Source organism: Acipenser ruthenus, chromosome 53 (genome assembly GCF_902713425.1).
Source record: "Acipenser ruthenus chromosome 53, fAciRut3.2 maternal haplotype, whole genome shotgun sequence".
In the NCBI taxonomy this organism is placed as follows: domain Eukaryota; kingdom Metazoa; phylum Chordata; class Actinopteri; order Acipenseriformes; family Acipenseridae; genus Acipenser; species Acipenser ruthenus.
This window is the reverse complement of record NC_081241.1, coordinates 705001-731993: the sequence shown is the minus strand read 5'-3', so window position 1 is coordinate 731993 and position 26993 is coordinate 705001. Positions and strand designations below refer to the sequence as shown.

Genomic DNA, 26993 nt, shown 5'->3' with positions numbered 1-26993 from the left:
TCTTCAATTTGATAAACCCATTAAAGATGTATGTAGTAAAATTGGAAGGAAGCTTGGAGGATTGTGTGGTCAGCGCCACTGTGTAAGCTTTACAGCAAGGTTTAAATGAGTTACTTGTGTTCCCTATTCTAGACTATAATGATGTGATGTGCGGGTCTGCTAGTGAGGAATCGCTGAAGAAGATCGATACAATGTGTAACAGGATGTGTATCTGTGTGCTCCCGTGTACTCCGCTAGCGCATCACTGCAGCGCGTATTCGACATTAAACTTGCGATCGCTGCTAACACAAGGAATTATCACTGGAATCGGATTCTCTTTAAAGGGGCACACAACACATTACCAGTTTATTTAAACAGCTTGTTTCTGAGTTTACCTGTAAATACAGCCTATCGTAATGTCTGAGACACACAATACTTTAATATACCGTCTGGAAAAAGTGCTGCGGGAAGAAAGTCTTTCGTTTTGTTCTGCTGCTACAGACTGGAAGCTGTTACCCGCAGGACTGAGACCTGACATCTCCTGTGGGAATTAAAAAAACAAACCCTGTTGTTCTAGTTCTTAAACAGGCTTGTGTGTGTGCTGTGTAAATCTGAGGTGTACTTTGTGTATTGTCTTGTCATTATGCGTTTATATTATTTTTATTTTTGAAACCTGTAACCTGCTGCTGTTATTTCTAGCACGCCTTTGTAAACGAGCTACTTGTAGCTCACATGGCCTTCCTAAATAAAGAATTAAAAATCAAATAAATAAATAATAAAGAGCGCGTCACGTTTCCGGTTATAACCGCACTGAAATATACTGGCTTTAAAACAAGAAAAGACAACCGATGCAGCTGCGCAGCAGAGACAAGAGAACGAGGCAAGCGCGTTTATTGTTTGGAAAGTAACTGTAATGTAATTACTGCCATTAAAAGCTAAACGCGTTATATCACCTCGTTATTGACTAAAGTAATATTATTACAGTAAGGCGTTACTAAAGTAACGAGATGCCGTTCAAACCGTCATCACAAACATACGAGTAACAGAACATTCCTTAATTTTACATGTTATAGATTTGGGGCTAAAACACAAAGTCAGACTCTTCAGCCCTGATATTAAACAGTTGTTAATATCAGTTGTTTAATTCCTAATCTTAACATTGTAATATTTGTTGGGGGATTTAGAAACAGTTTCATAGAATATCTGATTCGGCAGTTTCTGCTCCCCCTGCTTGTCTAAACCTGGCCTCAGTCCCGAACCCCGCCTCTCAGAGCTTTACACAACTGCAGGAAATCAGCGCAGTGAAGTTTCGTTTCTTGTGAAATCGTCAGTCTCTCTGTCTCTCTGCAGCAGAAATGGCAGAAGCGAATATTCTGGTAGCGCATGACCAGTTTAGCTGTTCAGTGTGTCTGGAGATATTGAAGGACCCAGTCGCTATTCCATGTGGACACAGTTACTGTATGGGGTGTATTAAGAACTGCTGGGATCAGACTGATCATACAGGTGTCTACAGCTGCCCCCAGTGCAGAAAGACCTTTACCCCAAGGCCTGATCTGTGCAGAAACACCATGCTGGCTGAAGTTGTGGAGAAATTAAAGAAGACAGGACTCAATCCTCCTCCTGCTCAAAGTTATGCTGGACCTGGAGATGTGCCGTGTGATTTCTGCACTGGGAGAAAGTTCAAAGCTGTGAAATCCTGTTTGACGTGCCTGGCCTCTTACTGTGAGACACACGTCAAGCCACACAGTGAGGTTACTCCATTAAAGAGGCACAAGCTGGTCAATGCAATTGGAGATCTGGAGCAGAAGCTTTGTGCTGAACACCAGAAGGTTTTGGAGGGGTTCTGCAGAACCGATCAGACTTGTGTTTGTGTGTTGTGTACAGACGAGGATCACAAGAGCCATGATACAGTCTCAGCTGAGAAAGAAAGGAGTGTGAAACAGGTAAGGGTTTGAACCATTTCCTTGTAGCTATCCTAGAAGATAAGAATTCCCAGGATATTTAACATGTCTGTTTACTAGGTTATGCAGTTTCACATGAGATCAGATTTTAATTGTATATTAAGAGCTATTTAAAGATCCCTAGTTTTTTAATTGCTATTTCTAAACTATGATGTGCTACAATGTATTTCAGGGTGTAACAGGGGTGTTGTTACGGGTGTGGCTATCGCTGATTGACAGGAGAGACACAGAAGGTTTTCTTTGATACAAAAACACAAAACATTCAAAACAAAACACTGCTTGAAAACAACTAGAAAATAAAAGTTGACCAAACAAGAAAGGCGGTCCCGCTCCAGGAACAGTCTCCCTGACATCTCCTCTCTAGACTTGGGTGGGATTAAAATCCCCTAAACTTGTTCCCTATTCCTTCCAGTGCTAGCGATCCTGGTTAACTCACACAGTGATCCGAGATACATTTTTCCTCTTGTGTTTTTCTCACCCTGGTTAACACACGCAGTCGTGAGGATCCTACAGCAACACTCTCCTTCCCAGACAGTCTGTATCCCTGCTTGTAGAACCAAGAAACTGGCTTTTCAGACCCTTTTTAAAGGCATGTGGCCAGGGCTAATTGATAATCAATTAATCAATTAACACCTGGCCACATTCCACACCTGGATTTGAATATACCCTGCCATATCTACCACACACTTGATCATCAAAAACATTATTTACAATCAAACAAAAACACACTATATACTAAATACACGGGCAGGACCTCCGCCCTGCCTCACAGGGTAAGAAGGATTTGTTCAGCTGTTTTGTGGTGCATTGGAATTTGTAGTGTAAAATTAGCATGATTTATATTCCTAGTGTTTTTTTATATATGTCTTGCAACTTAATAAAATCATAGATCAGTTTCATTGTTTAAGATATTATAGTTTAATTAGTTAAACTTTTTAAAAATGACATTCCCAGCAAAGTCAATCACCTAATTTAAAAAAAGCAGAAAAGATCAAGATTAATATGATATAAAATATACAAGATTAATCAGGGCCATCAGTGTGATTTTGTGCGGCCACAGCAGCCCCCAGCAACTCCTCTCTAAAGCGTGATTAAAAACCAGGTGTCCTCAGAGTTGGTCAAAAGGAGAGGACGTCTAGAAACCTCCCAGACGTGGATTAATTTTCATCAAGGAAAGCTGGTAAATTCAAAATGAAACGCTATGTTGTGGCCACAGAAGGCACTTTTGTGCATGATTTGTAAACAATAAACAGGGCAGCAGTGTGGAGTAGTGGTTAGGGCTCTGGATTCTTGACCGGAGGGTCGTGGGTTCAATCCCAGGTGGGGGGGACACTGCTGCTGTACCCTTGAGCAAGGTACTTTACCTAGATTGCTCCAGTAAAAACCCAACTGTATAAATGGAGAATTGTATGTAAAAAATAAAGTGATATCTTGTAACAATTGTATGTCACCCTGGATAAGGGCATCTCCTATGATATAAATTAATAATATTAGTAATACAATAAGAGCAGGAAATACAATAATTTTTTTCAAGTGTGACAAACCACAATTCAATAATACAGCAGATAATAGTGATAGTTACATCAGGATATGATTAGATAGTGATAGTTACATCAGGATATGATTAAGTGCAAAATATTACAGGTTAAACACTTGGCAGATTACAATATTCTGAAGTACAGGATTAAATGTAGTAAAATAGGGGGCAGATAAGAGCAAAATAAAGCACATTTAAATGAAGGGTGATAGTGTCCCAGGATACAACAGAGAAGTTCTACAGGTGCTGTTTGAAGAGGTGAGTCTTAAGAAGGCGTCGGAAGGTGGTCAGGGACCATGTAAGTTTAATTGTTTAAGATATTATAGTTTAATTGGTAAAACTGTTTAAAAATAACATTCCTAGCAAAGTCAAGCACCTAATTAAAAAAATTATTAAAAAATAAAAACAAGATTAATATGATATGCAACGTATAAGATTAATATGACATTCAATATACAAGATTAATATGATATACAATATACAAGATTAATATGATATTCAATATACAAGATTAATATGATATACAATATACAAGATTAATATGATATACAATATACAAGATTAATATGATATACAATATACAAGATTAATATGACATTCAATATACAAGATTAATATGATATTCAATATACAAGATTAATATGATATGCAATATAAATCGGGCAGAAAAAATAGCTTAATTTGGTGTGTTAAAACACATTTTTACATGATTAAAACAGATATGTTTAAGTTAGTTTAAAACGAAATGTAATAACCTATTTAGGATTTAGTTTGTTAAAATCTACAATTTCTTTCGCTCTCCCTACTAGTCCCCTCTTTCCTTTGCTCTCTTCCACAGTGAAGTCCTTCTGCTCACGGGCTCATTCTTCTGGGGATTTTGTGTATTTAGGCATTTTTTACACTGATTTCATTGTTTTGTATCAGGGCTGTTTTATCTGTGTTTATCGATTAAAAACAGAAATCAGAAGCCCTAAATATCCATTAAAGAGAAAGCTGTTTCAGTTTCCTAGGTGCTTCACAAAACAAACATGTAACACATGCTAGATCAGCCATCATTCACTGTTACTAGTATGAAACAGTACCATCTAGTGGACAGCTACTGTGGATCAAGTGTCCTTTTGTATTGCTGGCAGCTGTGCACTAGATGGTGCTGTATCTTACTACTATACACACATGTTGTCTGAAACTGCTGCCTTTGTCCAAGTTTAAACCACCTCCAAGGAAGTTTTCAATTTAATTCAGCTATCACATTTAAACATGGATTAAAATGAGTGGTGCAATGTCATTATATTTAATCTTTTAAATGTTTAACCTTGGATTAATTTTAAACAAGGATTACATATAAATCCTGGTGTAAAGTTTTGTGCAACATGATTCAAATATAATCCTTGATTTAATCTGGGTTAGTGGTTAATCCACGCTGGTGCATTCGATCCTTAGGGTATCTGTGTGCATAATGTGTGTATCGTTACACAGAGAATTGTGAGGGTCTGAAACCAACTCCCCAGTAATGTTGTTGAAGCTGACACCCTGGGATCCTTCAAGAAGCTGCTTGATGAGATTCTGGGATCAATAAGCTACTAACAACCAAACGAGCAAGATGGGCTGAATGGCCTCCTCTCGTTTGTAAACTTTCTTATGTTCTTATGTTCTTATGTTAATCTAACTTCATATAAAGGGGGGAAAGGTGTGAAAACACAGCCTGCTCTGAAATAGTCTGTATTGAGTGTGAAAGGATATCACTCAATGCCCTGTCAGAAATGTCACTGTGTCACTGTGTTTCTACACAGAAGCAGCTGGGAGAGACACAGACAGAAATACAACAGAGAATCCAGGAGAGACTGAAAGAAATTGAAGAGCTAAAACAGGCTGTGGAGACACTGAAAGTGGGTATTGAAAAGAGGGGTGTATTATTATTATTATTATTATTATTATTATTATTATTATTATTATTATTATTATTATTATTAACAGATGGACTGGAACACATCTACAGAAGTTTACTCTCTATGCCTGATGTGTTTTTGATATCAATTCTAACCATGTCTCCTCTACTGTGTTCTTTCACTCAGAGATCTGCATGCATAGAAATAAAGGAAAGTGAGAAGATCTTTACTGAGCTGATCCGATCCATTGAGAAGATCCACACTGAGGTTATTGAGCTGATTGGAGCTAACGAGAAGGCTGCAGTGAATCAGGCTGAAGGACGCATGAAGAAACTGGAGCAGGAGATTGCTGAGCTAAGGAGGAGAAACGCTGAGCTGAAACAGCTTTCAGAGACAGAGGATCACATCCATTTTCTACAGGTAACATCACTGCTTGTTAGAAAATCTCAAGTACATAACTGGGACGGTTTCAGACAGACCTCTCCAATTGAATGAATCCTTGCTTTCCCCCAGGAATGTTTTGGACCCCATTCTGTTTCACTGAAAACTCCTTTTCTCCACTTTCCTGTTGTAGAATTTCCAGTCTCTCTGTGCCCCTCCTGATGCTGGAGACTTACCCAGCGTTACTGTCAATACAGACATCTCTTTTGGGGCTGTGAGGAAAGCTGTATCTGAACTTAAAGACCATATTGAGGACTTCTGCAAGGGGGAATTAGTCAAAATAACCACAACAGGTTGGTGTGAAATAGATTCCTTTGGTAGAGATTTCCCAAATAGACCATGGCTTGAGGAGGGACAGGACTTGCAAGACATTAATAAAGACCTCTTGCAGATTGCTGGATATACAGACGTGCTCAAATTTGTTGGTACCCTTACAGCTCATTGAAATAATGCTTCATTCCTCCTGAAAAGTGATGAAATTAAAAGCTATTTTATCATGTATACGTGCATGCCTTTGGTATGTCATAGAATAAAGCAAAGAAGCTGTGAAAAGAGATGAATTATTGCTTATTCTACAAAGATATTCTAAAATGGCCTGGACACATTTGTTGGTACCCCTTAGAAAAGATAATAAATAATTGGATTATAGTGATATTTCAAACTAATTAGTTTCTTTAATTAGTATCACACATGTCTCCAATCTTGTTATCCGTCATTCAGCCTATTTAAATGGAGAAAAGTAGTCACTGTGCTGTTTGGTATCATTGTGTGCACCACACTGAACATGGACCAGAGAAAGCAAAGGAGAGAGTTGTCTGAGGAGATTAGAAAGAAAATAATAGACAAGCATGGTAAAGGTAAAGGCTACAAGACCATCTCCAAGCAGCTTGATGTTCCTGTGACAACAGTTGCAAATATTATTAAGAAGTTTAAGGTCCATGGAACTGTAGCCAACCTCCCTGGGCGCGGCCGCAAGAGGAAAATCGACCCCAGATTGAACAGAAGGATAGTGCAAATGGTAGAAAAAGAACCAAGGATAACTGCCAAAGAGATACAAGCTGAACTCCAAGGTGAAGGTTCGTCAGTTTCTGATCGCACCATCCGTCGCTTTTTGAGCGAAAGTGGGCTCCATGGAAGAAGACCCAGGATGACTCCACTTTTGAAAGAAAAACATAAAAAAGCCAGACTGGAATTTGCCAAAATGCATATTGACAAGCCACAATCCTTCTGGGAGAATGTCCTTTGGACAGATGAGTCAAAACTGGAGCTTTTTGGCAAGTCACATCAGCTCTATGTTCATTGGACTATTCTGAAGTGGCCTTCTATGAGTCCTGATCTGAATCCTATCAAACATCTATGGAAAGAGCTGAAACTTGCAGTCTGGAGAAGGCACCCATCCAACCTGAGACAGCTGGAGCAGTTTGCTCAGGAAGAGTGGGCCAAACTACCTGTTAACAGGTGCAGAAGTCTCACTGAGAGCTACAGAAAACGTTTGATTGCAGTGATTGCCTCTAAAGGTTGTGCAACAAAATATTAGGTTAGCGATCCCATCATTTTTGTCCATGCCATTTTCATTTGTTTTCTTATTTACAATATTATGTTGAATAAAAAATCAAAAGCAAAGTCTGATTTCTATTAAATATGGAATAAACAATGGTGGATCCCAATTACTTTTGTCAGTTTCAAGTTATTTCAGAGAAAATTGTGCATTCTTCGTTTTTTGTGGAGGGGTACCAACAAATTTGAGCACGTCTGTATAAATAATGTAGTATTGAGAAGGGTGGAGGCAGCAGGGAGGAGGAAGGAGTGAGGAGGCAGCAGGGAGGAGGGAGCAGGGAGGGCAGAGCAGGGAGCATTGGAGAGGGAGCATGGACGGAGAAGAGAGGATTAAGCAGGGAGCATGTAGGAGAGGGTGGAAGAGAGAGGAGGGAGCATGAAGGAGAGATCAGGGAGGAGACAGAAAAGAGGCAACAGGGATGAGGGAGCAGAGAGAAGGGAGCAGGGAGTGATGAAGCAGACTGGAGGGAGAAGGGTGCATGCAGGAGGGAGCAGGGAGGTGGTAGGAGGGAGAATGGAGGATGGAACGGACTGATGAAGCAGAGAGGAGGAAGTGATGTGAGGATGGAGCAGACAATGACTGTTGTATGTTTGATGCACAAGGGTATCCTAATATGGACACCGTACTGTTGGGCAAAGATATGTGATGGAGAGGAAGGAACACAAGACTCCAGTGCAGTGGCAGACGTGTTCACATTGGCTTTGGCTGCTGCACCGATACAGAAGGAATACATATTCATTGTAATCATGAACATCTTGAAGTACGGATTTTTACATCCTGAAATGCCGTGAATAAGCCTTGTTTCTTTTCAGATTGCTGCTTGGAGTCTTGTGTGTGTTCTGTATTAATCCACATGTTTCAATTCTATTTCTCTCTCTTTTTTTCTGCCCAGTGAATGAAGTTGCAGTTTACAGTCTGCAGGCTCCAGAGCCAAGGAACAGAGCTGAGTTTTTAAAATGTAAGTCTGTTTTCACTGAAACATTTGATTGAAAGATGTGTCACTCCATTGAGAGAAGAGCTAACACTACAGAACAGGGAGGGGTGGAGCTTGAGAGCAGCAATTATTATTATTTATTAGTAATTGTGAAGCCATTAATCTACACTCCTCTCCAACAAGTATTGGTTCAGATGAATACATGCAGAATGACTGGGGGAGGGGAATTTGTTGCCTGTTTTTCCACTCAGAGCTTTCTCTCCCTAAATATCTTGGTATCCCTGAATAGATAATCATCCCATCTTTTAATACATGTACAATGCATGTGAAACCAGTTGTGGGGTAAAATGAACAGCTATCCCTCCCAGTCATCCTGTGCTGGTAGTAAATGTATATTGCAGTATCACTGCACTTGTGGGATGGATTGCTCATTAAAATATTAGACAGATATTTGAAGAGTGGACGATATTCTATTGAAGATATTTAGTAAGCAAGGGGTCTGAGTGGGTAAAATGGCAACACATACCCTGTAGGAACATTAAGTGAACTGTAATTGTATGCAGAGCTGCATTTGATTGGTTCCAATTGAAGAAGTTTGATAAGATCGAGGAATTATAATGAACAAAACATTCAAACAGCAAGAGGGTTTAAAGGGTTCATAAGGTCCTTTGTATTTTATTGTGTTGCATGTTCCCATGTGTTGCTACAACTGTTTACGTGAGGTGTGTGTATTGTTTTAATTATTTATTTATTTTTTTTACATTTTGACCACTTTTATATACTTATAGATAGCTTCACATGTAACTGCATGGACCTCTCAGAACTACATTTCCCATCATCCTCCTGCTCACATATGTAATTGAGATGGAATTACCAGTGAGCAGGAGGATGATGGGAAATGTAGTTCTGAGAGGTCCATGCCGGTCCACGGGAAGCCATCTTGAGGCAGGGAATGCAATTTAAAAGTTTAAAAAAGTGGTCAAAATGTAAAAAACAAAAATGTATTAAAAAAAATAATTAAAACAACACACACACCTTCCATAAACAGGATGTGAGGATGCAGCAGACAATGACTGTTGATTTTCTCAGTGATTTGACTTTTCTAACCGTCTCTCCTCTACCCGTCCTCTTCTCTTCAATCAGATTCCTGTCAGCTCACACTGGACCCCAACACAGCGTATAGAAACCTCTGTCTGTCTGAAGGGAACAGAAAGGTGACACTGAGGAGAGAGACTCAGAGATATCCTGATCACTCTGAGAGATTTGATATCTATGCCCAAGTGCTTTGCAGAGAGGGTTTGTCTGGGACTCGCTGTTACTGGGAGATTGAGTGGAGTGGGGGAGGGGCTTTTATAGGAGTCACATATAAAGGAATCAGCAGGAAAGGAGTGGATCATTCCTGTCTCCTTGGATTCAATGACAAGTCCTGGAGTTTGGAATGCTCTGATTCCAGTTACTCTGCCCGGCACAATAACAATCAAACTGCAATAACTGCCCCCCGCTCCCCCAGAATAGGAGTGTATCTGGACTTTAATGCCGGCACGCTGTCCTTTTATGGCGTCTCTGACACAATGACCCTCCTGCACAGATTCCAAACCACATTCACTGAGCCGCTCTATCCTGGGTTTAGGCTTTGGGGTTCTGGTTCCTCTGTAACAATCTGCCAGCTGAACTAGACTGTTTTGTGTTGTAAGAAACCCTTTGTATTGAACTCCCTGTCTGTCCTCTCCACTCCTCGGGTGAAGGGAATGTTCAATCTGACACAACTCTGGATGAAAGTTAGGGGGTAAAACGGCGCCACCTGCAGAGCGAAACGAGGTGAATTATTTGTTTTTAGCAACGAATGGATTTCATACGAAGTAACTGTATTTAATTTATTTTCTAAGAATTGTTATGTTTTATATATATTTTAGAAAATGGCATCCAATAGTCAGTGCTGTAACAGTTTTTAAAAAAGTGAGCTTAAGTTTGCTTTATTGTGTGTGTGTTTTTGTTTTTTGATTTCCTTAAAATGTTTAACATTTCAGATTTTAGTAATGTGATTTAATAAAAAAAATTAACGTGATAGACTGACTTTTTCTTATTTCTTAATACTCATTAACATGGTTTTTCAAATGAGAATGAGAAAGAAAGAGGTGAATGAGAGATAAAGAGGTCTGGTAAAGCATAGGGAAGCATTGTAAAGCACAGAGAGGTCTGGTAAAGCATAGGGATGCATTGTAAACCACAGAGAGGTCTGGTAAAGCATAGGGAAGCATTGTAAAGCACAGGGAGGTCTGGTAAAGCATAGGGAAGCATTGTAAAACACAGAGAGGTCTGGTAAAGCATAGGGAAGCATTGTAAAACACAGAGAGGTCTGGTAAAGCATAGGGAAGCATTGTAAAGCACAGAGAGGTCTGGTAAAGCACAGGGAAGCATTGTAAAGCACAGAGAGGTCTGGTAAAGCATAGGGAAGCATTGTAAACCACAGAGAGGTCTGGTAAAGCATAGGGAAGCATTGTAAAGCACAGAGAGGTCTGGTAAAGCATAGGGAAGCATTGTAAACCACAGAGAGGTCTGGTAAAGCATAGGGAAGCATTGTAAAGCACAGAGAGGTCTGGTAAAGCATAGGGAAGCATTGTAAAGCACAGAGAGGTCTGGTAAAGCATAGGGAAGCATTGTAAAACACAGAGAGGTCTGGTAAAGCATAGGGAAGCATTGTAAAACACAGAGAGGTCTGGTAAAGCATAGGGAAGCATTGTAAAGCACAGGGAGGTCTGGTAAAGCATAGGGAAGCATTGTAAAGCACAGAGAGGTCTGGTAAAGCATAGGGAAGCATTGTAAAACACAGAGAGGTCTGGTAAAGCATAGGGAAGCATTGTAAAGCACAGAGAGGTCTGTTAAAGCACAGGGAAGCATTGTAAAGCACAGAGAGGTCTGGTAAAGCATAGGGAAGCATTGTAAAACACAGAGAGGTCTGGTAAAGCATAGGGAAGCATTGTAAAACACAGAGAGGTCTGGTAAAGCATAGGGAAGCATTGTAAAGCACAGAGAGGTCTGGTAAAGCATAGGGAAGCATTGTAAAACACAGAGAGGTCTGGTAAAGCATAGGGAAGCATTGTAAAACACAGAGAGGTCTGGTAAAGCATAGGGAAGCATTGTAAAGCACAGAGAGGTCTGGTAAAGCATAGGGAAGCATTGTAAAGCACAGAGAGGTCTGGTAAAACATAGGGAAGCATTGTAAAGCACAGAGAGGTCTGGTAAAGCATAGGGAAGCATTGTAAAACACAGAGAGGTCTGGTAAAGCATAGGGAAGCATTGTAAAGCACAGAGAGGTCTGGTAAAGCATAGGGAAGCATTGTAAAGCACAGAGAGGTGTGGTAAAGCATAGGGAAGCATTGTAAAACACAGAGAGGTCTGGTAAAGCATAGGGAAGCATTGTAAAGCACAGAGAGGTCTGGTAAAGCATAGGGAAGTATTGTAAAGCACTGGGAGGTCTGGTAAAGCATAGGGAAGCATTGTGAAGCACAGAGAGGTCTGGTAAAGCATAGGGAAGCATTGAAAAGCACAGAGAGGTCTGGTAAAGCATAGGGAAGCATTGTAAAGAACAGAGAGGTCTGGTAAAGCACAGGGAAGTATTGTAAAGAACAGAGAGGTCTGGTAAAGCATAGGGAAGCATTGTAAAGCACAGAGAGGTCTGGTAAAGCATAGGGAAGCATTGTAAAACACAGAGAGGTCTGGTAAAGCATAGGGAAGCATTGTAAAGCACAGAGAGGTCTGTTAAAGCACAGGGAAGCATTGTAAAGCACAGAGAGGTCTGGTAAAGCATAGGGAAGCATTGTAAAACACAGAGAGGTCTGGTAAAGCATAGGGAAGCATTGTAAAACACAGAGAGGTCTGGTAAAGCATAGGGAAGCATTGTAAAGCACAGAGAGGTCTGGTAAAGCATAGGGAAGCATTGTAAAACACAGAGAGGTCTGGTAAAGCATAGGGAAGCATTGTAAAACACAGAGAGGTCTGGTAAAGCATAGGGAAGCATTGTAAAGCACAGAGAGGTCTGGTAAAGCATAGGGAAGCATTGTAAAGCACAGAGAGGTCTGGTAAAACATAGGGAAGCATTGTAAAGCACAGAGAGGTCTGGTAAAGCATAGGGAAGCATTGTAAAACACAGAGAGGTCTGGTAAAGCATAGGGAAGCATTGTAAAGCACAGAGAGGTCTGGTAAAGCATAGGGAAGCATTGTAAAGCACAGAGAGGTGTGGTAAAGCATAGGGAAGCATTGTAAAACACAGAGAGGTCTGGTAAAGCATAGGGAAGCATTGTAAAGCACAGAGAGGTCTGGTAAAGCATAGGGAAGTATTGTAAAGCACTGGGAGGTCTGGTAAAGCATAGGGAAGCATTGTGAAGCACAGAGAGGTCTGGTAAAGCATAGGGAAGCATTGAAAAGCACAGAGAGGTCTGGTAAAGCATAGGGAAGCATTGTAAAGAACAGAGAGGTCTGGTAAAGCACAGGGAAGTATTGTAAAGAACAGAGAGGTCTGGTAAAGCATAGGGAAGCATTGTAAAGCACAGAGAGGTCTGGTAAAGCATAGGGAAGCATTGTAAAACACAGGGAGGTCTGGTAAAGCATAGGGAAGCATTGTAAAACAGAGGGGTCTGGTAAAGCATAGGGAAGCATTGTAAAGCACAGAGAGGTCTGGTAAAGCATAGGGAAGCATTGTAAAGCACAGAGAGGTCTGGTAAAGCTTAGGGAAGCATTGTAAAGCACAGAGAGGTCTGGTAAAGCATAGGGAAGCATTGTAAACCACAGAGAGGTCTGGTAAAGCATAGGGGAGCATTGTAAAGCACAGAGAGGTCTGGTAAAGCATAGGGAAGCATTGTAAAGCACAGAGAGGTCTGGTAAAGCATAGGGGAGCATTGTAAAGCACAGAGAGGTCTGGTAAAGCATAGGGAAGCATTGTAAACCACAGAGAGGTCTGGTAAAGCATGGGGAAGCATTGTAAAGCACAGAGAGGTCTGGTAAAGCTTAGGGAAGCATTGTAAAGCTTAGAGAGGTCTGGTAAAGCATAGGTTAGCATTGTAAAGCACAGAGAGGTCTGGTAAAGCAGAGGGAAGAATTGTTAAGCTCAGAGAGGTCTTGTAAAGCATAGGGAAGCATTGTAAAGCACAGGAAGGTCTGGTAAAGCATAGGGAAGCATTGTAAAGCACAGAGAGGTCTGGTAAAGCATAGAGAAGCATTGTAAAGCACAGAGAGGTCTGGTAAAGCATAGGGAAGCATTGTAAAGCACAGAGAGGTCTGGTAAAGCATAGGGAAGCATTGTAAAGCACAGAGAGGTGTGGTAAAGCATAGGGAAGCATTGTAAACCACAGAGAGGTCTGGTAAAGAATAGGGAAGCATTGTAAAGCACAGAGAGGTCTGGTAAAGCACAGGGAAGTATTGTAAAGCACAGAGAGGTCTGGTAAAGCATAGGGAAGCATTGTAAAGCACAGAGAGGTCTGGTAAAGCATAGGGAAGCATTGTAAACCACAGAGAGGTCTGGTAAAGCATAGGGAAGCATTGTAAAGCACAGGAAGGTCTGGTGAAGCATAGGGAAGCATTGTAAAGCACAGAGAGGTCTGGTAAAGCATAGGGAAGCATTGTAAAACACAGAGAGGTCTGGACTCTAACCCTGGGCTTGAGACTCAGCTCAGTGATTTGGATTCCTGAACAGCTTCTTAGTAAAGGTATTATTCAGCATGCCGCCGCACCGTGAACTAATAAGAAAAGACTTTCAGTACCTGGCAGGCTCTTGTGACATATCAGGCGGGTCATTCTCTTTACTCCTTCTTCTTCTCCTTGGAGTCGGGTCCATGCCTCTCTCTACTGAATCACTCGTTCCTCAGTTAGCTGGGTTTCTACTCTGCAACACAATTGAAACAAGTCCGTTGTTAAAGAGTACAGCGCTTCAAATGTCATTTTTCTTTCTCTTTCTTTAGAGCGGCCCCTTATCTTTTCATGCTGTTTGAAATCATCCCGACCGCTTCTTGTTATCACAGTTACTCAAATGCTGGGTTCGTTTTTGGAAACGTCTGTGTTGCTAATGGAGTGCCATGGGAGCATTGTATTTTAAATAATTTTGTATCAATTAAGATTATGTTTCATTTTGAATTATTAATTTTGAACTTTAAATATACAGGTTAATACTAACAGTTACAAAAGCATTTGGTGTCTGACCAAATTTATATTAGAAGAGTCTGTGTGCTCCCGTGGTTAAAGACAAGGGCTTGCAGGGAAATAAGCGTCACGCACGCTTTTATTTTTGAATTTTTGTTTGTAAAAAACAGCGAGTTAAAGATCACGTGCATTTTCTTTTTTTTTTTAAACAGCTTCAGTGGTTTCAATCTCTCCTCGCACTAAATCGCAGAGTCAGCTCTGAACACGGCATCCTTTATATTCCCTTGTGTGATCGAGTGGGAATCCGCTCTGCAGCGCACTCCAGCACCCACACAGCTCCCTGACCTGCACACCGCAGGGCAACTGCTGTACAAAGGCTGTTTTATCAGTCCCTGCTGTGGATTAAAATAGTATTGGTTTTAAGAATAAATAATTAAACTCACATGGGGAGGTGTCGGGTCGCGGGGCTTCCTGTGCTGTAAACCTGGACTTCATGGAGACGGGCGGAACGCAGCTCTCGCTATTCCTTATACAATGCTGCCATCGTGTGGACATTCACTAGAACTGTTTGTTGTAATATATCTATTTTTGTCAAGTTTCAAGTCACAACGGTCAAGGGTCAAGTCTGGAAACAGCCACCCCTGATTGAACTGATGAGGATGAGGATGAGGATGATGATTCATTTATCTGACGCCAAAACAATTCACAGGATTATTCAAAGTAATTGTCTCCTCATCCGGCGCGTCTGTGCTCTACGAGTCGCCTCGAAAAAATATCAACTGCCTCATTGAAAACTTTAATATCTTACCGTCTCTGAAGCAAATATACAAACAAGCCTGAAACTGAAGAGACATGAATAAATAAATAAAATAACAGCAGAAACGCTTCCTTTTACAGAGAACAGTTTCAAAGTGGCTTGTTTTGAGAGCGTCTCGCGGGTAAATGTTGTCTTTCGCGGTTTGATTATTTTTTGTTTATTTTTACCGCGTGTGTTTTTTTTTTTTTTTTCTATTGACTTCAATCAGCGCATCCTAAACCACGCCCCCTCCCTCCCCCTGAAGCTCAGCATCCAATAAACTGACACGTCACTCAAATGAACACACCTGCACTCAGCGAATCGGGCTGAAGAACATGGTGTCCCGCCTACTTCCTTCCTCAGGATTGGTTAATCCGGGGATTCTTCCAGATGATTGACACTCGTATGCATTTGCTCGGGTCGTGTTTCATTGTAACAGATTCAGCCCCGGATCAGAACACATCCGATTCGAATGGATTATTGGATGTTATTGTTTTATAGACGAGACGCCGACAGTTCAGGACAGTTTCATTTGACGCGACCTTCTGAAGAAACATTTTTAAGAAATCGAGGATCAGCGCGTTTGATCTCATCACGTGAATCTGACAGCGCTGACACACAAACACACACACACACACACACACACACACAGACACACACACACACACACACACACACACACAAACACACACACACACACACACACACACTGACACACACACACACACACACACACACACACACACACACACACAAACACACACACTGACACACACACACACACACACTGACACACACACACACACACTGACACACACACACACACACACACACAAACACACACACACACACACACACACACACACACTGACACACACACACACACACTGAGACACACACACACACTGACACACAAAAAACACACACACACACACAAACACACACACACTGAGACACACACACACACACTGAGACACACACACACACTGACACACACACACTGACACACACACACACAAACACACTGACACACACACACTAACACTGACACACACACACACACTGACACACACACTGACACACACACACTGACACACTGACACACACACACTGACACACACACACGCACACACACACACACACATACACTGACACACACACACTCACAGACACTGACAAACACAAACACACACACACTCTGACACACACACTGACACACACACACACACTGACACACACACACTCACTGACACACTGACACTCACACACACACACACTGACACACTGACACACACAAACATACACACACACTGACACATACACACACACACACACTGATACACACACGCACACACACACACATGCACACACTGACACACACACACACACACACACACGGTATTCAAACAGCAGGTGTCTAATAAAATAAACAATATTCAAAAGCCTGCTGAAAAATGAATGCATTTGGATATCAGCATATCAATGTCAGCTTGTTATTCAAATTCCCAATGGCCATTAACAGGGAGGAAGCGCCTTGTTTTAACAACAGTAAATAAAATAAAAACAGCCATTAATCAAAGTTTCCAGTAGAGAAAGACAGGAGCCTTATGACATTGTTTAGCACTGTCAAATCCATATCACTTTGAAATATGTACAGTATATACTATTGTGAGAAAGGTCGTTGCTTTTCTCTTTCATTCACTGTAGAATGCGTGTGCTTACTGTCCTTTATATTTTCTGATGCATATCATGATATTTGTACTGTGTTATCCTGCGGAGATACTCAGAGTTATTACAATTTATTATAAACTCATATTTACAAGCTATCGTAACATGAACACAACTGCATGTATCCCAGCGCCCCTGCTTTGTGTTGTAGGGTGATTATCACACCCCAGCTGTATCTCTGCTATCACAACAGGATCGATTCTGGCAATAAAGTATTGACAAAGTTTGCACATTTGTGGTTTATTGTGTTCTTAAAGGTTGTTTGATAATTATCTACAGCCTGCAAAGTGAGGAGCAGATACTGAAATTATACTGGAAGGTTTTTGTCAGGTTTTATGAAGCAGGACTCAGGGAGACAGGGGTGAATTCTCGAATTCAAAGTCTATTGCGATGGATTTTGGTACACAAACAGCGGGTAAACACGGCACAGATAGCAATTAAGACAAACTGAATAAATAATTGAGGTAAAATCGGTTTGAGCCCCTGCGACAGGGTACACCCCGCTGTGGGGCATATTCCTGAATATGATAATAATACATGAACGTGCAGTAGAGATGGAACTGCATTCACTGATCAAACTGTGTGTCTTGAGAATCAAGGCAAGCTGCTGTGTCTTGAGAAGGGGCCTCTGGCTTGCAGACAGACTGAACTATGTGAGCTACTGATTAGAGGAGCGGTGCCTGGACTGGATTAGGCTGAGCGGACAGTTGAATTATGGACAGATACTTCACACGGGCAGCAACAAGCATTTTGACGCAAGGCAGACATGAACTAGCGCTGCCCCCGTGGAAAAGGACATTAAAACATCAAAGGACTGGGAGTTTAAAAAAAGGCACGATACACAAATGATCTCATGACAGTGGATATTTAGCAGAGTGAAACAGACTATAAATATCCAAGCAAAGCTAAACATGTTGCGCTCCACATCGAATGATAAACAAGGTGCTGTCACTCTGAAAAGCAAAACTGCAACTCCAGGACTCTGCCTGAAAACAGACCCGAGAAGAGGAACCGAGCTGCAAGCGAGTCAACGACCACAAGCAACGAGACTGAGGCCCGGCTGCGCACTCTGAAGATGTGAAAAACCTGCTTTTATTTGATCCCACAATATTATACTGTCTCCTTTCATTCAGTTTGTAACTTTGTTATCTTTTTGGTGTTTGTCTATCCAGAGCGGACATTTCAGTTCTTCTATACTTCACACCCTCAGCTTCTGGGAGGATTCAGGACTGTACCTGTAGTGTTCTTTGAGCAGCTTCACAATAGTATTACCCTGCTATCATTGGCTGGTCTGCTGGTATTGTTTAGTTACAAAGACCTGTATGAAATATGCTGGTCTGCTGGTATAGTTTAGTTACAAAGACATGTATGAAATAGGCTGGTCTGCTGGTATTGTTTAGTTACAAAGACCTGTATGAAATAGGCTGGTCTGCTGGTATAGTTTAGTTACAGAGACCTGTATGAAATAGGCTGGTCTGCTGGTATTGTTTAGTTACAAAGACCTGTATGAAATAGGCTGGTCTGCTGGTATTGTTTAGTTAAAGCAACACTGTGTGGTCATTGTTATAGTAGAATATCTTTGATGTGTGTTTAACATTTTCTCCAAAGCTTTTTTGTGCTCTTCACGTTTCCAGAGAGCAGCTGCTGTTGACAGTCCACTTAGTTTATCTTCATTTCAGAAGTAGGTGCAGAACAAAACATTTATTGAAAATTAAAACTTTACAAAACATTTAAAGAAAAAGTACATGAAAAAAGATTTACATTAAATAATGTACATGAATGTAAAAAATGGTTCTTAAACGACCTGCTTATTTAAATATAAAAGTTTTGTTTTTAATGTAAAATCTGATTATAAGTATTATTACGGTTAAAATGAACTGTGCTTGCATTTAATAAAACAAAATGCATTTAATAAAACAATGCATTTAATAAAACAGTGCATTTAATAAAACAAAATGCATTTAATAAAACAATGCATTTAATAAAACAGTGCATTTAATAAAACAGTGCATTTAATAAAACAAAATGCATTTAATAAAACAGTGCATTTAATAAAACAATGCATTTAATAAAACAAAATGCATTTAATAAAACAGTGCATTTAATAAAACAATGCATTTAATAAAACAAAATGCATTTAATAAAACAATGCATTTAATAAAACAGTGCATTTAATAAAACAGTGCATTTAATAAAACAATGCATTTAATAAAACAGTGTGTGTGTCTGTGTGTGTGAGTGTGTGTATAAGTCTGTGTGTGTGTCTCAGTGTCTGTGTATAAGTCTGTGTGTGTGTGTCAGTACCTGTGTGTGTGTGTGTGTGTGTCAGTGTGTGTGTCTCAGTGTGTGTGTATAAGTCTGTGGGTGTGTGTCAGTACCTGTGTGTGTGTCTGTGTGTGTGTGTCAGTACCTGTGTGTGTGTGTGTGTGTGTGTGTGTCTCAGTGTGTGTCAGTACCTGTGTGTGTGTGTGTGTGTCAGTACCTGTGTGTGTGTGTGTCAGTGTGTTGGTGTGTGAGTGTCTCAGTATGTGTGTGTGTGTCAGTGTGTGTGTATAAGTCTGTGTGTGTGTGTGTCAGTACCTGTGTGTGTGTGTGTGTGTGTCAGTACCTGTGTGTGTGTGTGTGTGTCAGTACGTGTGTGTGTGTGTGTGTGTCAGTACCTGTGTGTGTGTGTGTGTGTCAGTACCTGTGTGTGTGTGTGTGTGGGTGTGGGTCAGTACCTGTGTGTGTGTGTGTGTGTCAGTGTGTTTGTGTGTGTCTCAGTGTGTGTGTGTGTGTCAGTACCTGTGTGTGTGTGTGTGTGTGTGTCTCAGTGTGTGTGCGTGTGTGTGTCTCAGTGTGTGTGTGTGTGTGTGTGTGTGTGCGTGTCAGTACCTGTGTGTGTGTGTGTCAGTACCTGTGTGTGTGTGTGTCAGTACCTGTGTGTGTGTGTGTGTCAGTACCTGTGTGTGTGTGTGTGTCAGTACCTGTGTGTGTGTGTGTGTGTGTGTCAGTACCTGTGTGTGTGTGTGTGTGTGTGTGTCAGTACCTGTGTGTGTGTGTGTCAGTACCTGTGTGTGTGTGTGTGTGTGTGTGTGTCAGTACCTTGTGTGTGTGTGTCAGTAACTGTGTGTGTGTGTGTGTCAGTGTGTGAGTGTGTGTGTGTCAGTACCTGTGTGTGCCTGTGTCTGTGTGTGTGTGTGTAAGTACCTGTGTGTGTGTGTCTGTGTGTCAGTGTGTTCGTGTGTGTCTCAGTGTGTGTGTGTGTCAGTACCTGTGTGTGTGTGTGTCTCAGTGTGTGTGTGTCTCAGTGTGTATGTGTCTCAGTGTGTGTGTATAAGTCTGTGTGTTTGTCACAGTACCTTGTGTGTGTGTGTGTCAGTATCTGTGTGTGTGTGTGAGTGTGTGTGTGTGTGTGTGTCAGTACCTGTGTGTGTGTGTGAGTGTGTGTGTGTGTGTGTGTCAGTACCTGTGTGTGCCTGTGTGTGTGTGTGTGTCAGTGAGTTCGTGTGTGTCTCAGTGTGTGTGTGTGTGTTTGTGTCAGTACCTGTGTCTCAGTGTGTGTGTGTCTCAGAGTGTATGTGTCTCAGTGTGTGTGTATAGGTCTGTGTGTGTGTCAGTACCTCTGTGTGTGTGTGTCTGTACCTGTGTGTGTGTGCCAGTACCTGTGTGTGTGTGTGTCAGAACCTGTGTGTGTGTGTGTGTCAGTGTGAGTGTGTCAGTGTTTGTCAGTATCTGTGTGTGTCTCAGTGTCTGTGTGTGTCAGTGTGTGTGTAAAAGTCTGTGTGTGTGTGTGTGTGTGTGTCAGTACCTCTGTGTGTGTGTCTGTCAGTACCTGAGTGTGTCTGTACCTGTGTGTGTGTGTGTGTGTGTCTGTGTGTGTGTGTGTCAGTACCTGTGTGTGTGTGTGTGTCTCAGTGTGTGTGTATAAGTCTGTGTGTGTGTGTCAGTACCTGTGTGTGTGCGTGTTTGTGTGTGTGTGTCAGTGTGTGTGTATAAGTCTGTGTGTGTCAGTACCTGTGTGTGTGTGTGTCTGTGTGTGTGTGTGTCAGTACCTGTGTGTGTGTCAGTGTGTGTGTATAAGTCTGTGTGTGTGTGTCTGTACCTGTGTGTGTGTATGTGTGTGTGTGTCAGTACCTGTGTGTGTGTCTACCTGTGTGTGTGTGTGTCAGTACCTGTGTGTGTGTGTCAGTACCTGTGTGTGTGTGTGTGTGTGTGTGTGTGTGTGTCAGTACCTGTGTGTGTGTGTGTTTGTGTGTGTGTGTCAGTGTGTGTGTATAAGTCTGTGTGTGTGTGTGTCAGTACCTGTTATGTGTGTATGTGTCAGTAGCTGTGTGTGTGTCAGTAGCTGTGTTTGTGTGTGTCAGTACCTGTGTGTGTGTGTGTTTGTGTGTGTGTGTCTGTGTGTGTATAAGTCTGTGTGTGTGTGTGTGTGTCTCAGTACCTGTGTGTGTGTGTGTGTGTCAGTGTGTGTGTATAAGTCTGTGTGTGTGTCAGTACCTGTGTGTGTGTGTGTGTGTGTGTGTGTGTGTGTGTCAGTGTGTGTGTATAAGTCTGTGTGTGTGTCAGTACCTGTGTGTGTGTGTCAGTACCTGTGTGTGTGTGTGTGTGTGTGTGTCAGTACCTGTGTGTGTGTCTACCTGTGTGTGTGTGTGTGTGTGTGTGTCAGTACCTGTGTGTGTGTGTGTGTGTGTGTGTGTGTGTGTGTCAGTACCTGTGTGTGTGTCAGTACCTGTGTGTGTGTGCGTGTTTGTGTGTGTCAGTGTGTGTGTATAAGTCTGTGTGTGTGTGTCAGTACCTGTGTGTGTGTGTGTGTCAGTACCTGTGTGTGTGTGTGTGTCAGTGTGTGTGTATAAGTCTGTGTGTGTGTCAGTACCTGTGTGTGTGTCTGTGTGTGTGTGTCAGTACCTGTGTGTGTGTGTGTGTGTGCCTCAGTGTGTGTGTGTGTTTGTGTGTGTGTATAAGTCTGTGTGTGTGTGTGTCAGTACCTGTGAGTGTGTGTTTGTGTCAGTAGCTGTGTGTGTGTGTGTGTCAGTGTGTGTGTATAAGTCTGTGTGTGTGTCAGTACCTGTGTGTGTGTGTGTGTATAAGTCTGTGTGTGTGTGTCAGTACCTGTGTGTGTGTGTGTGTCTCAGTGTGTGTGTGTGTGTGTATAAGTCTGTGTGTGTGTTAGTACCTGTGAGTGTGTGTGTGTGTGTCAGTAGCTGTGTGTGTGTCAGTACCTGTGTGTGTGTGTGTGTCAGTACCTGTGTGTGTGCGTGTTTGTTTGTATGTGTCAGTGTGTGTGTCTGTGTGTGTGTGTCAGTACCTGTGTGTGTGTGGTTGTCTCTCAGTGTGTGTGTGTCAGTGTGTGTGTATAAGTCTGTGTGTGTGTCAGTACCTGTGTGTGTGTGTGTATAAGTCTGTGTGTCAGTACCTGTGTGTGTGTGTGTGTGTGTCTCAGTGTGTGTGTTGCAGTGTGTGTGTATAAGTCTGTGTGTGTGCGTGTGTGTCAGTACCTGTGTGTGTGTGTGTGTCAGTACGTGTGTGTGTCAGTACCTGTGTGTGTGTGTGTGTGTGTGTCAGTACCTGTGTGTGTGTGTGTCAGTACCTGTGTGTGTGCGTGTTTGTGTGTGTGTGTCAGTGTGTGTGTATAAGTCTGTGTGTGTGTGTCAGTACCTTTGTGTGTGTGTGTGTGTGTCAGTACCTGTGTGTGTGCGTGTTTGTGTGTGTGTGTCAGTGTGTGTGTATAAGTTTGTGTGTGTGTGTCAGTACGTGTGTGTGTGTGTGTGTCAGTACCTGTGTGTGTGTGTGTGTGTGTCAGTGTGTGTGTGTGTCAGTACCTGTGTGTGTGTCTGTGTGTGTGTCAGTACCTGTGTGTGTGTGCGTGTTTGTGTGTGTCAGTGTGTGTGTATAAGTCTGTGTGTGTGTGTCAGTACCTGTGTGTGTGTGTGTGTCAGTACCTGTGTGTGTGTGTGTGTGTCAGTACCTGTGTGTGTGTCTGTGTGTGTGTGTCAGTACCTGTGTGTGTGTGTGTGTGTGCCTCAGTGTGTGTGTGTTTGTGTGTGTGTATAAGTCTGTGTGTGTGTGTGTCAGTACCTGTGAGTGTGTGTTTGTGTCAGTAGCTGTGTGTGTGTGTGTGTCAGTGTGTGTGTATAAGTCTGTGTGTGTGTCAGTACCTGTGTGTGTGTGTGTGTATAAGTCTGTGTGTGTGTGTCAGTACCTGTGTGTGTGTGTGTGTCTCAGTGTGTGTGTGTGTGTGTATAAGTCTGTGTGTGTGTGTGTTAGTACCTGTGAGTGTGTGTGTGTGTGTCAGTAGCTGTGTGTGTGTCAGTACCTGTGTGTGTGTGTGTGTCAGTACCTGTGTGTGTGCGTGTTTGTTTGTATGTGTCAGTGTGTGTGTCTGTGTGTGTGTGTCAGTACCTGTGTGTGTGTGGTTGTCTCTCAGTGTGTGTGTGTCAGTGTGTGTGTATAAGTCTGTGTGTGTGTCAGTACCTGTGTGTGTGTGTGTATAAGTCTGTGTGTCAGTACCTGTGTGTGTGTGTGTGTGTGTCTCAGTGTGTGTGTTGCAGTGTGTGTGTATAAGTCTGTGTGTGTGCGTGTGTGTCAGTACCTGTGTGTGTGTGTGTGTCAGTACGTGTGTGTGTCAGTACCTGTGTGTGTGTGTGTGTGTGTGTCAGTACCTGTGTGTGTGTGTGTCAGTACCTGTGTGTGTGCGTGTTTGTGTGTGTGTGTCAGTGTGTGTGTATAAGTCTGTGTGTGTGTGTCAGTACCTTTGTGTGTGTGTGTGTGTCAGTACCTGTGTGTGTGCGTGTTTGTGTGTGTGTGTCAGTGTGTGTGTATAAGTATGTGTGTGTGTGTCAGTACGTGTGTGTGTGTGTGTGTCAGTACCTGTGTGTGTGTGTGTGTGTGTCAGTGTGTGTGTGTGTCAGTACCTGTGTGTGTGTCTGTGTGTGTGTCAGTACCTGTGTGTGTGTGTGTGTCTGTGTGTCTCAGTGTGTGTGTGTGTCAGTGTGTGTATAATTCTGTGTGTGTGTGTGTCAGTACCTGTGTGTGTGTCAGTGTGTGTCTCAGTGTGTGTGTGTGTCAGTGTGTGTGTATGTCTCTGTGTGTGTGTGTCAGTACCTGTGTGTGTGTGTGTGTGTCAGTGTGTTCGTGTGTCTCACTGTGTGAGTGCGTGTGTGTGTGTCAGTACCTGTGTGTGTGTGTGCCTGTGTGTGTGTGTGTGTGTCAGTACCTGTGTGTGTGTGTGTGTGTCAGTACGTGTGTGTGTGTCTGTGTGTGTGTCAGTACCTGTGTGAGTGTGTGTCTCAGTGTGTGTGTGTGTGTCAGTACCTGTGTGTGTGTGTCTCAGTGTGTGTGTGTGTGTGTGTCAGTACCTGTGTGTGTGTGTGTGTCAGTACCTGTGTGTGTGTGTGTGTGTGTGTCAGTACCTGTGTGTCTGTGTGTGCGCATGTCATTACCTGTGTGTGTGTGTGTGTCAGTACCTGTGTGTGTGTGTGTGTGTGTGTGTCAGTACCTGTGTGTGTGTGTGTGTCAGTACCTGTGTGTGTGTGTGTGTGTCAGTACCTGTGTGTGTGCGTGTTTGTGTGTGTGTGTCAGTGTGTGTGTATAAGTCTGTGTGTGTGTGTCAGTACCTGTGTGTGTGTGTGTGTGTGTGTGTGTCAGTACCTGTGAGTGTGTGTGTGTGTGTGTGTGTGTGTCTGTAGCTGTGTGTGTGTAAGTACCTGTGTGTGTGTGTGTGTGTCAGTACCTGTGTGTGTGTGTCATTACCTGTGTGTGTGCGTGTGTGTCAGTACCTGTGTGTGTGTGTGTGTCAGTACGTGTGTGTGTGTCTGTGTGTGTGTCAGTACCTGTGTGAGTGTGTGTCTCAGTGTGTGTGTGTGTGTCAGTACCTGTGTGTGTGTGTCTCAGTGTGTGTGTGTGTGTGTGTCAGTACCTGTGTGTGTGTGTGTGTCAGTACCTCTGTGTGTGTGTGTGTGTGTCAGTACCTGTGTGTCTGTGTGTGCGCATGTCATTACCTGTGTGTGTGTGTGTGTCAGTACCTGTGTGTGTGTGTACGTGTGTGTGTGTGTCAGTACCTGTGTGTGTGTGTGTCAGTACCTGTGTGTGTGTGTGTGTGTCAGTACCTGTGTGTGTGCGTGTTTGTGTGTGTGTGTCAGTGTGTGTGTATAAGTCTGTGTGTGTGTGTCAGTACCTGTGTGTGTGTGTGTGTGTGTGTGTGTGTGTGTGTGTCTGTAGCTGTGTGTGTGTAAGTACCTGTGTGTGTGTGTGTGTGTCAGTACCTGTGTGTGTGTGTCAGTACCTGTGTGTGTGCGTGTGTCTGTGTGTGTGTGTGTCAGTGTGTGTGTATAAGTCTGTGTGTGTGGGTGTGTGTCAGTGTGTTTGTGTGTGTCTCAGTGTGTGTGTGTGTGTCAGTGTGTTTGTGTGTGTGTGGATTTGTGTGTGTGTCAGTACCTGTGTGTGTGTGTGTGTGTTTCAGTGTGTGTGTGTGTCAGTGTTTGTGTATAAGTCTGTGTGTGTGTCAGTACCTGTGTGTGTGTGTGTGTGTCTCAGTGTGTGTGTGTGTCAGTGTGTGTGTATAAGTCTGTGTGTGTGGGTGTGTGTCAGTGTGTTTGTGTGTGTCTCAGTGTGTGTGTGTGTGTCAGTGTGTTTGTGTGTGTGTTTGTGTGTGTGTCAGTACCTGTGTGTGTGTGTGTGTGTCTCAGTGTGTGTGTGTGTCAGTGTGTGTGTGTATAAGTCTGTGTGTGTGTGTCAGTAACTGTGTGTGTGTGTCAGTAACTGTGTGTGTGTGTCAGTACCTGTGTGTGTGTCAGTAACTGTGTGTGTGTGTCAGTACCTGTGTGTGTGTCAGTAACTGTGTGTGCCTGTGTGTGTGTGTGTGTGTAAGTACCTGTGTGTGTGTGTCAGTGAGTTCGTGTGTGTCTCAGTGTGTGTGTGTGTGTGTCAGTACCTGTGTCTCAGTGTGTGTGTGTCTCAGTGTGTATGTGTCTCAGTGTGTGTATAGGTCTGTGTGTGTGTGTGTCAGTACCTGTGTGTGTCTGTGTGTCAGTATCTGTGTGTGTGTGTTTGTGTGTGTGTGTTTCAGTACATTTGTGTGTGTGTGTGTGTGTATCAGTACCTGTGTGTGTGCGTCAGTGTGTGTGTGTGTGTCTCAGTGTGTGTGTGCCATTGTGTATGTGTTTCAGTGTGTGTCTCAGTGTGAGTGTGTCAGTGTGTGTGCGTCAGTGTGTGTGTGTCAGTGTCTCAGTGTGTGTGTGTGTATAAGTCTGTGTGTCAGTACCTGTGTGTGTGTGTGTGTGTGTCTCAGTGTGTGTGTTGCAGTGTGTGTGTATAAGTCTGTGTGTGTGCGTGTGTGTCAGTACCTGTGTGTGTGTGTGTGTCAGTACGTGTGTGTGTCAGTACCTGTGTGTGTCTGTGTGTGTGTGTCAGTACCTGTGTGTGTGTGTGTCAGTACCTGTGTGTGTGCGTGTTTGTGTGTGTGTGTCAGTGTGTGTGTATAAGTCTGTGTGTGTGTGTCAGTACCTTTGTGTGTGTGTGTGTGTCAGTACCTGTGTGTGTGCGTGTTTGTGTGTGTGTGTCAGTGTGTGTGTATAAGTATGTGTGTGTGTGTCAGTACGTGTGTGTGTGTGTGTGTCAGTACCTGTGTGTGTGTGTGTGTGTGTCAGTGTGTGTGTGTGTCAGTACCTGTGTGTGTGTCTGTGTGTGTGTCAGTACCTGTGTGTGTGTGTGTGTCTGTGTGTCTCAGTGTGTGTGTGTGTCAGTGTGTGTATAATTCTGTGTGTGTGTGTGTCAGTACCTGTGTGTGTGTCAGTGTGTGTCTCAGTGTGTGTGTGTGTCAGTGTGTGTGTATGTCTCTGTGTGTGTGTGTCAGTACCTGTGTGTGTGTGTGTGTGTCAGTGTGTTCGTGTGTCTCACTGTGTGAGTGCGTGTGTGTGTGTCAGTACCTGTGTGTGTGTGTGCCTGTGTGTGTGTGTGTGTGTCAGTACCTGTGTGTGTGTGTGTGTGTCAGTACGTGTGTGTGTGTCTGTGTGTGTGTCAGTACCTGTGTGAGTGTGTGTCTCAGTGTGTGTGTGTGTGTCA

General features: G+C 42.8%; 2 protein-coding genes across 2 annotated transcripts in view; one reads left to right on the top strand and one right to left on the bottom strand.

The window, feature by feature from the left end:
* Nucleotides 1-26993, bottom strand: part of LOC131723128 (tripartite motif-containing protein 16-like protein) — a 217003-nt gene that overhangs the window by 163069 nt on the left and 26941 nt on the right. The gene's annotated exons all lie outside the window — the stretch shown is intronic.
* LOC131723126 (tripartite motif-containing protein 16-like) lies at nt 1273-10383 on the top strand. The gene is made up of 6 exons (XM_059016574.1): nt 1273-1922; nt 5268-5363; nt 5550-5783; nt 5938-6097; nt 8255-8320; nt 9440-10383. The coding sequence occupies exons 1-6, from the start codon at nt 1335-1337 to the stop codon at nt 9970-9972; spliced, it is 1677 nt and encodes a 558-aa protein (XP_058872557.1). The 5' UTR covers nt 1273-1334; the 3' UTR covers nt 9973-10383.

What these genes read in the sequence shown, in the direction of transcription:
- LOC131723126 (XM_059016574.1), top strand. Translation starts at nt 1,335, where the DNA reads ATGGCAGAAGCGAATATTCTGGTAGCGCATGACCAGTTTAGCTGTTCA. An exon ending in AGTCAAAATAACCACAACAG is followed by an intron (nt 6,098 to 8,254) that starts GTTGGTGTGAAA and finishes TTTTCTGCCCAG; the next exon opens with TGAATGAAGTTGCAGTTTAC. An exon ending in CAGAGCTGAGTTTTTAAAAT is followed by an intron (nt 8,321 to 9,439) that starts GTAAGTCTGTTT and finishes CTCTTCAATCAG; the next exon opens with ATTCCTGTCAGCTCACACTG.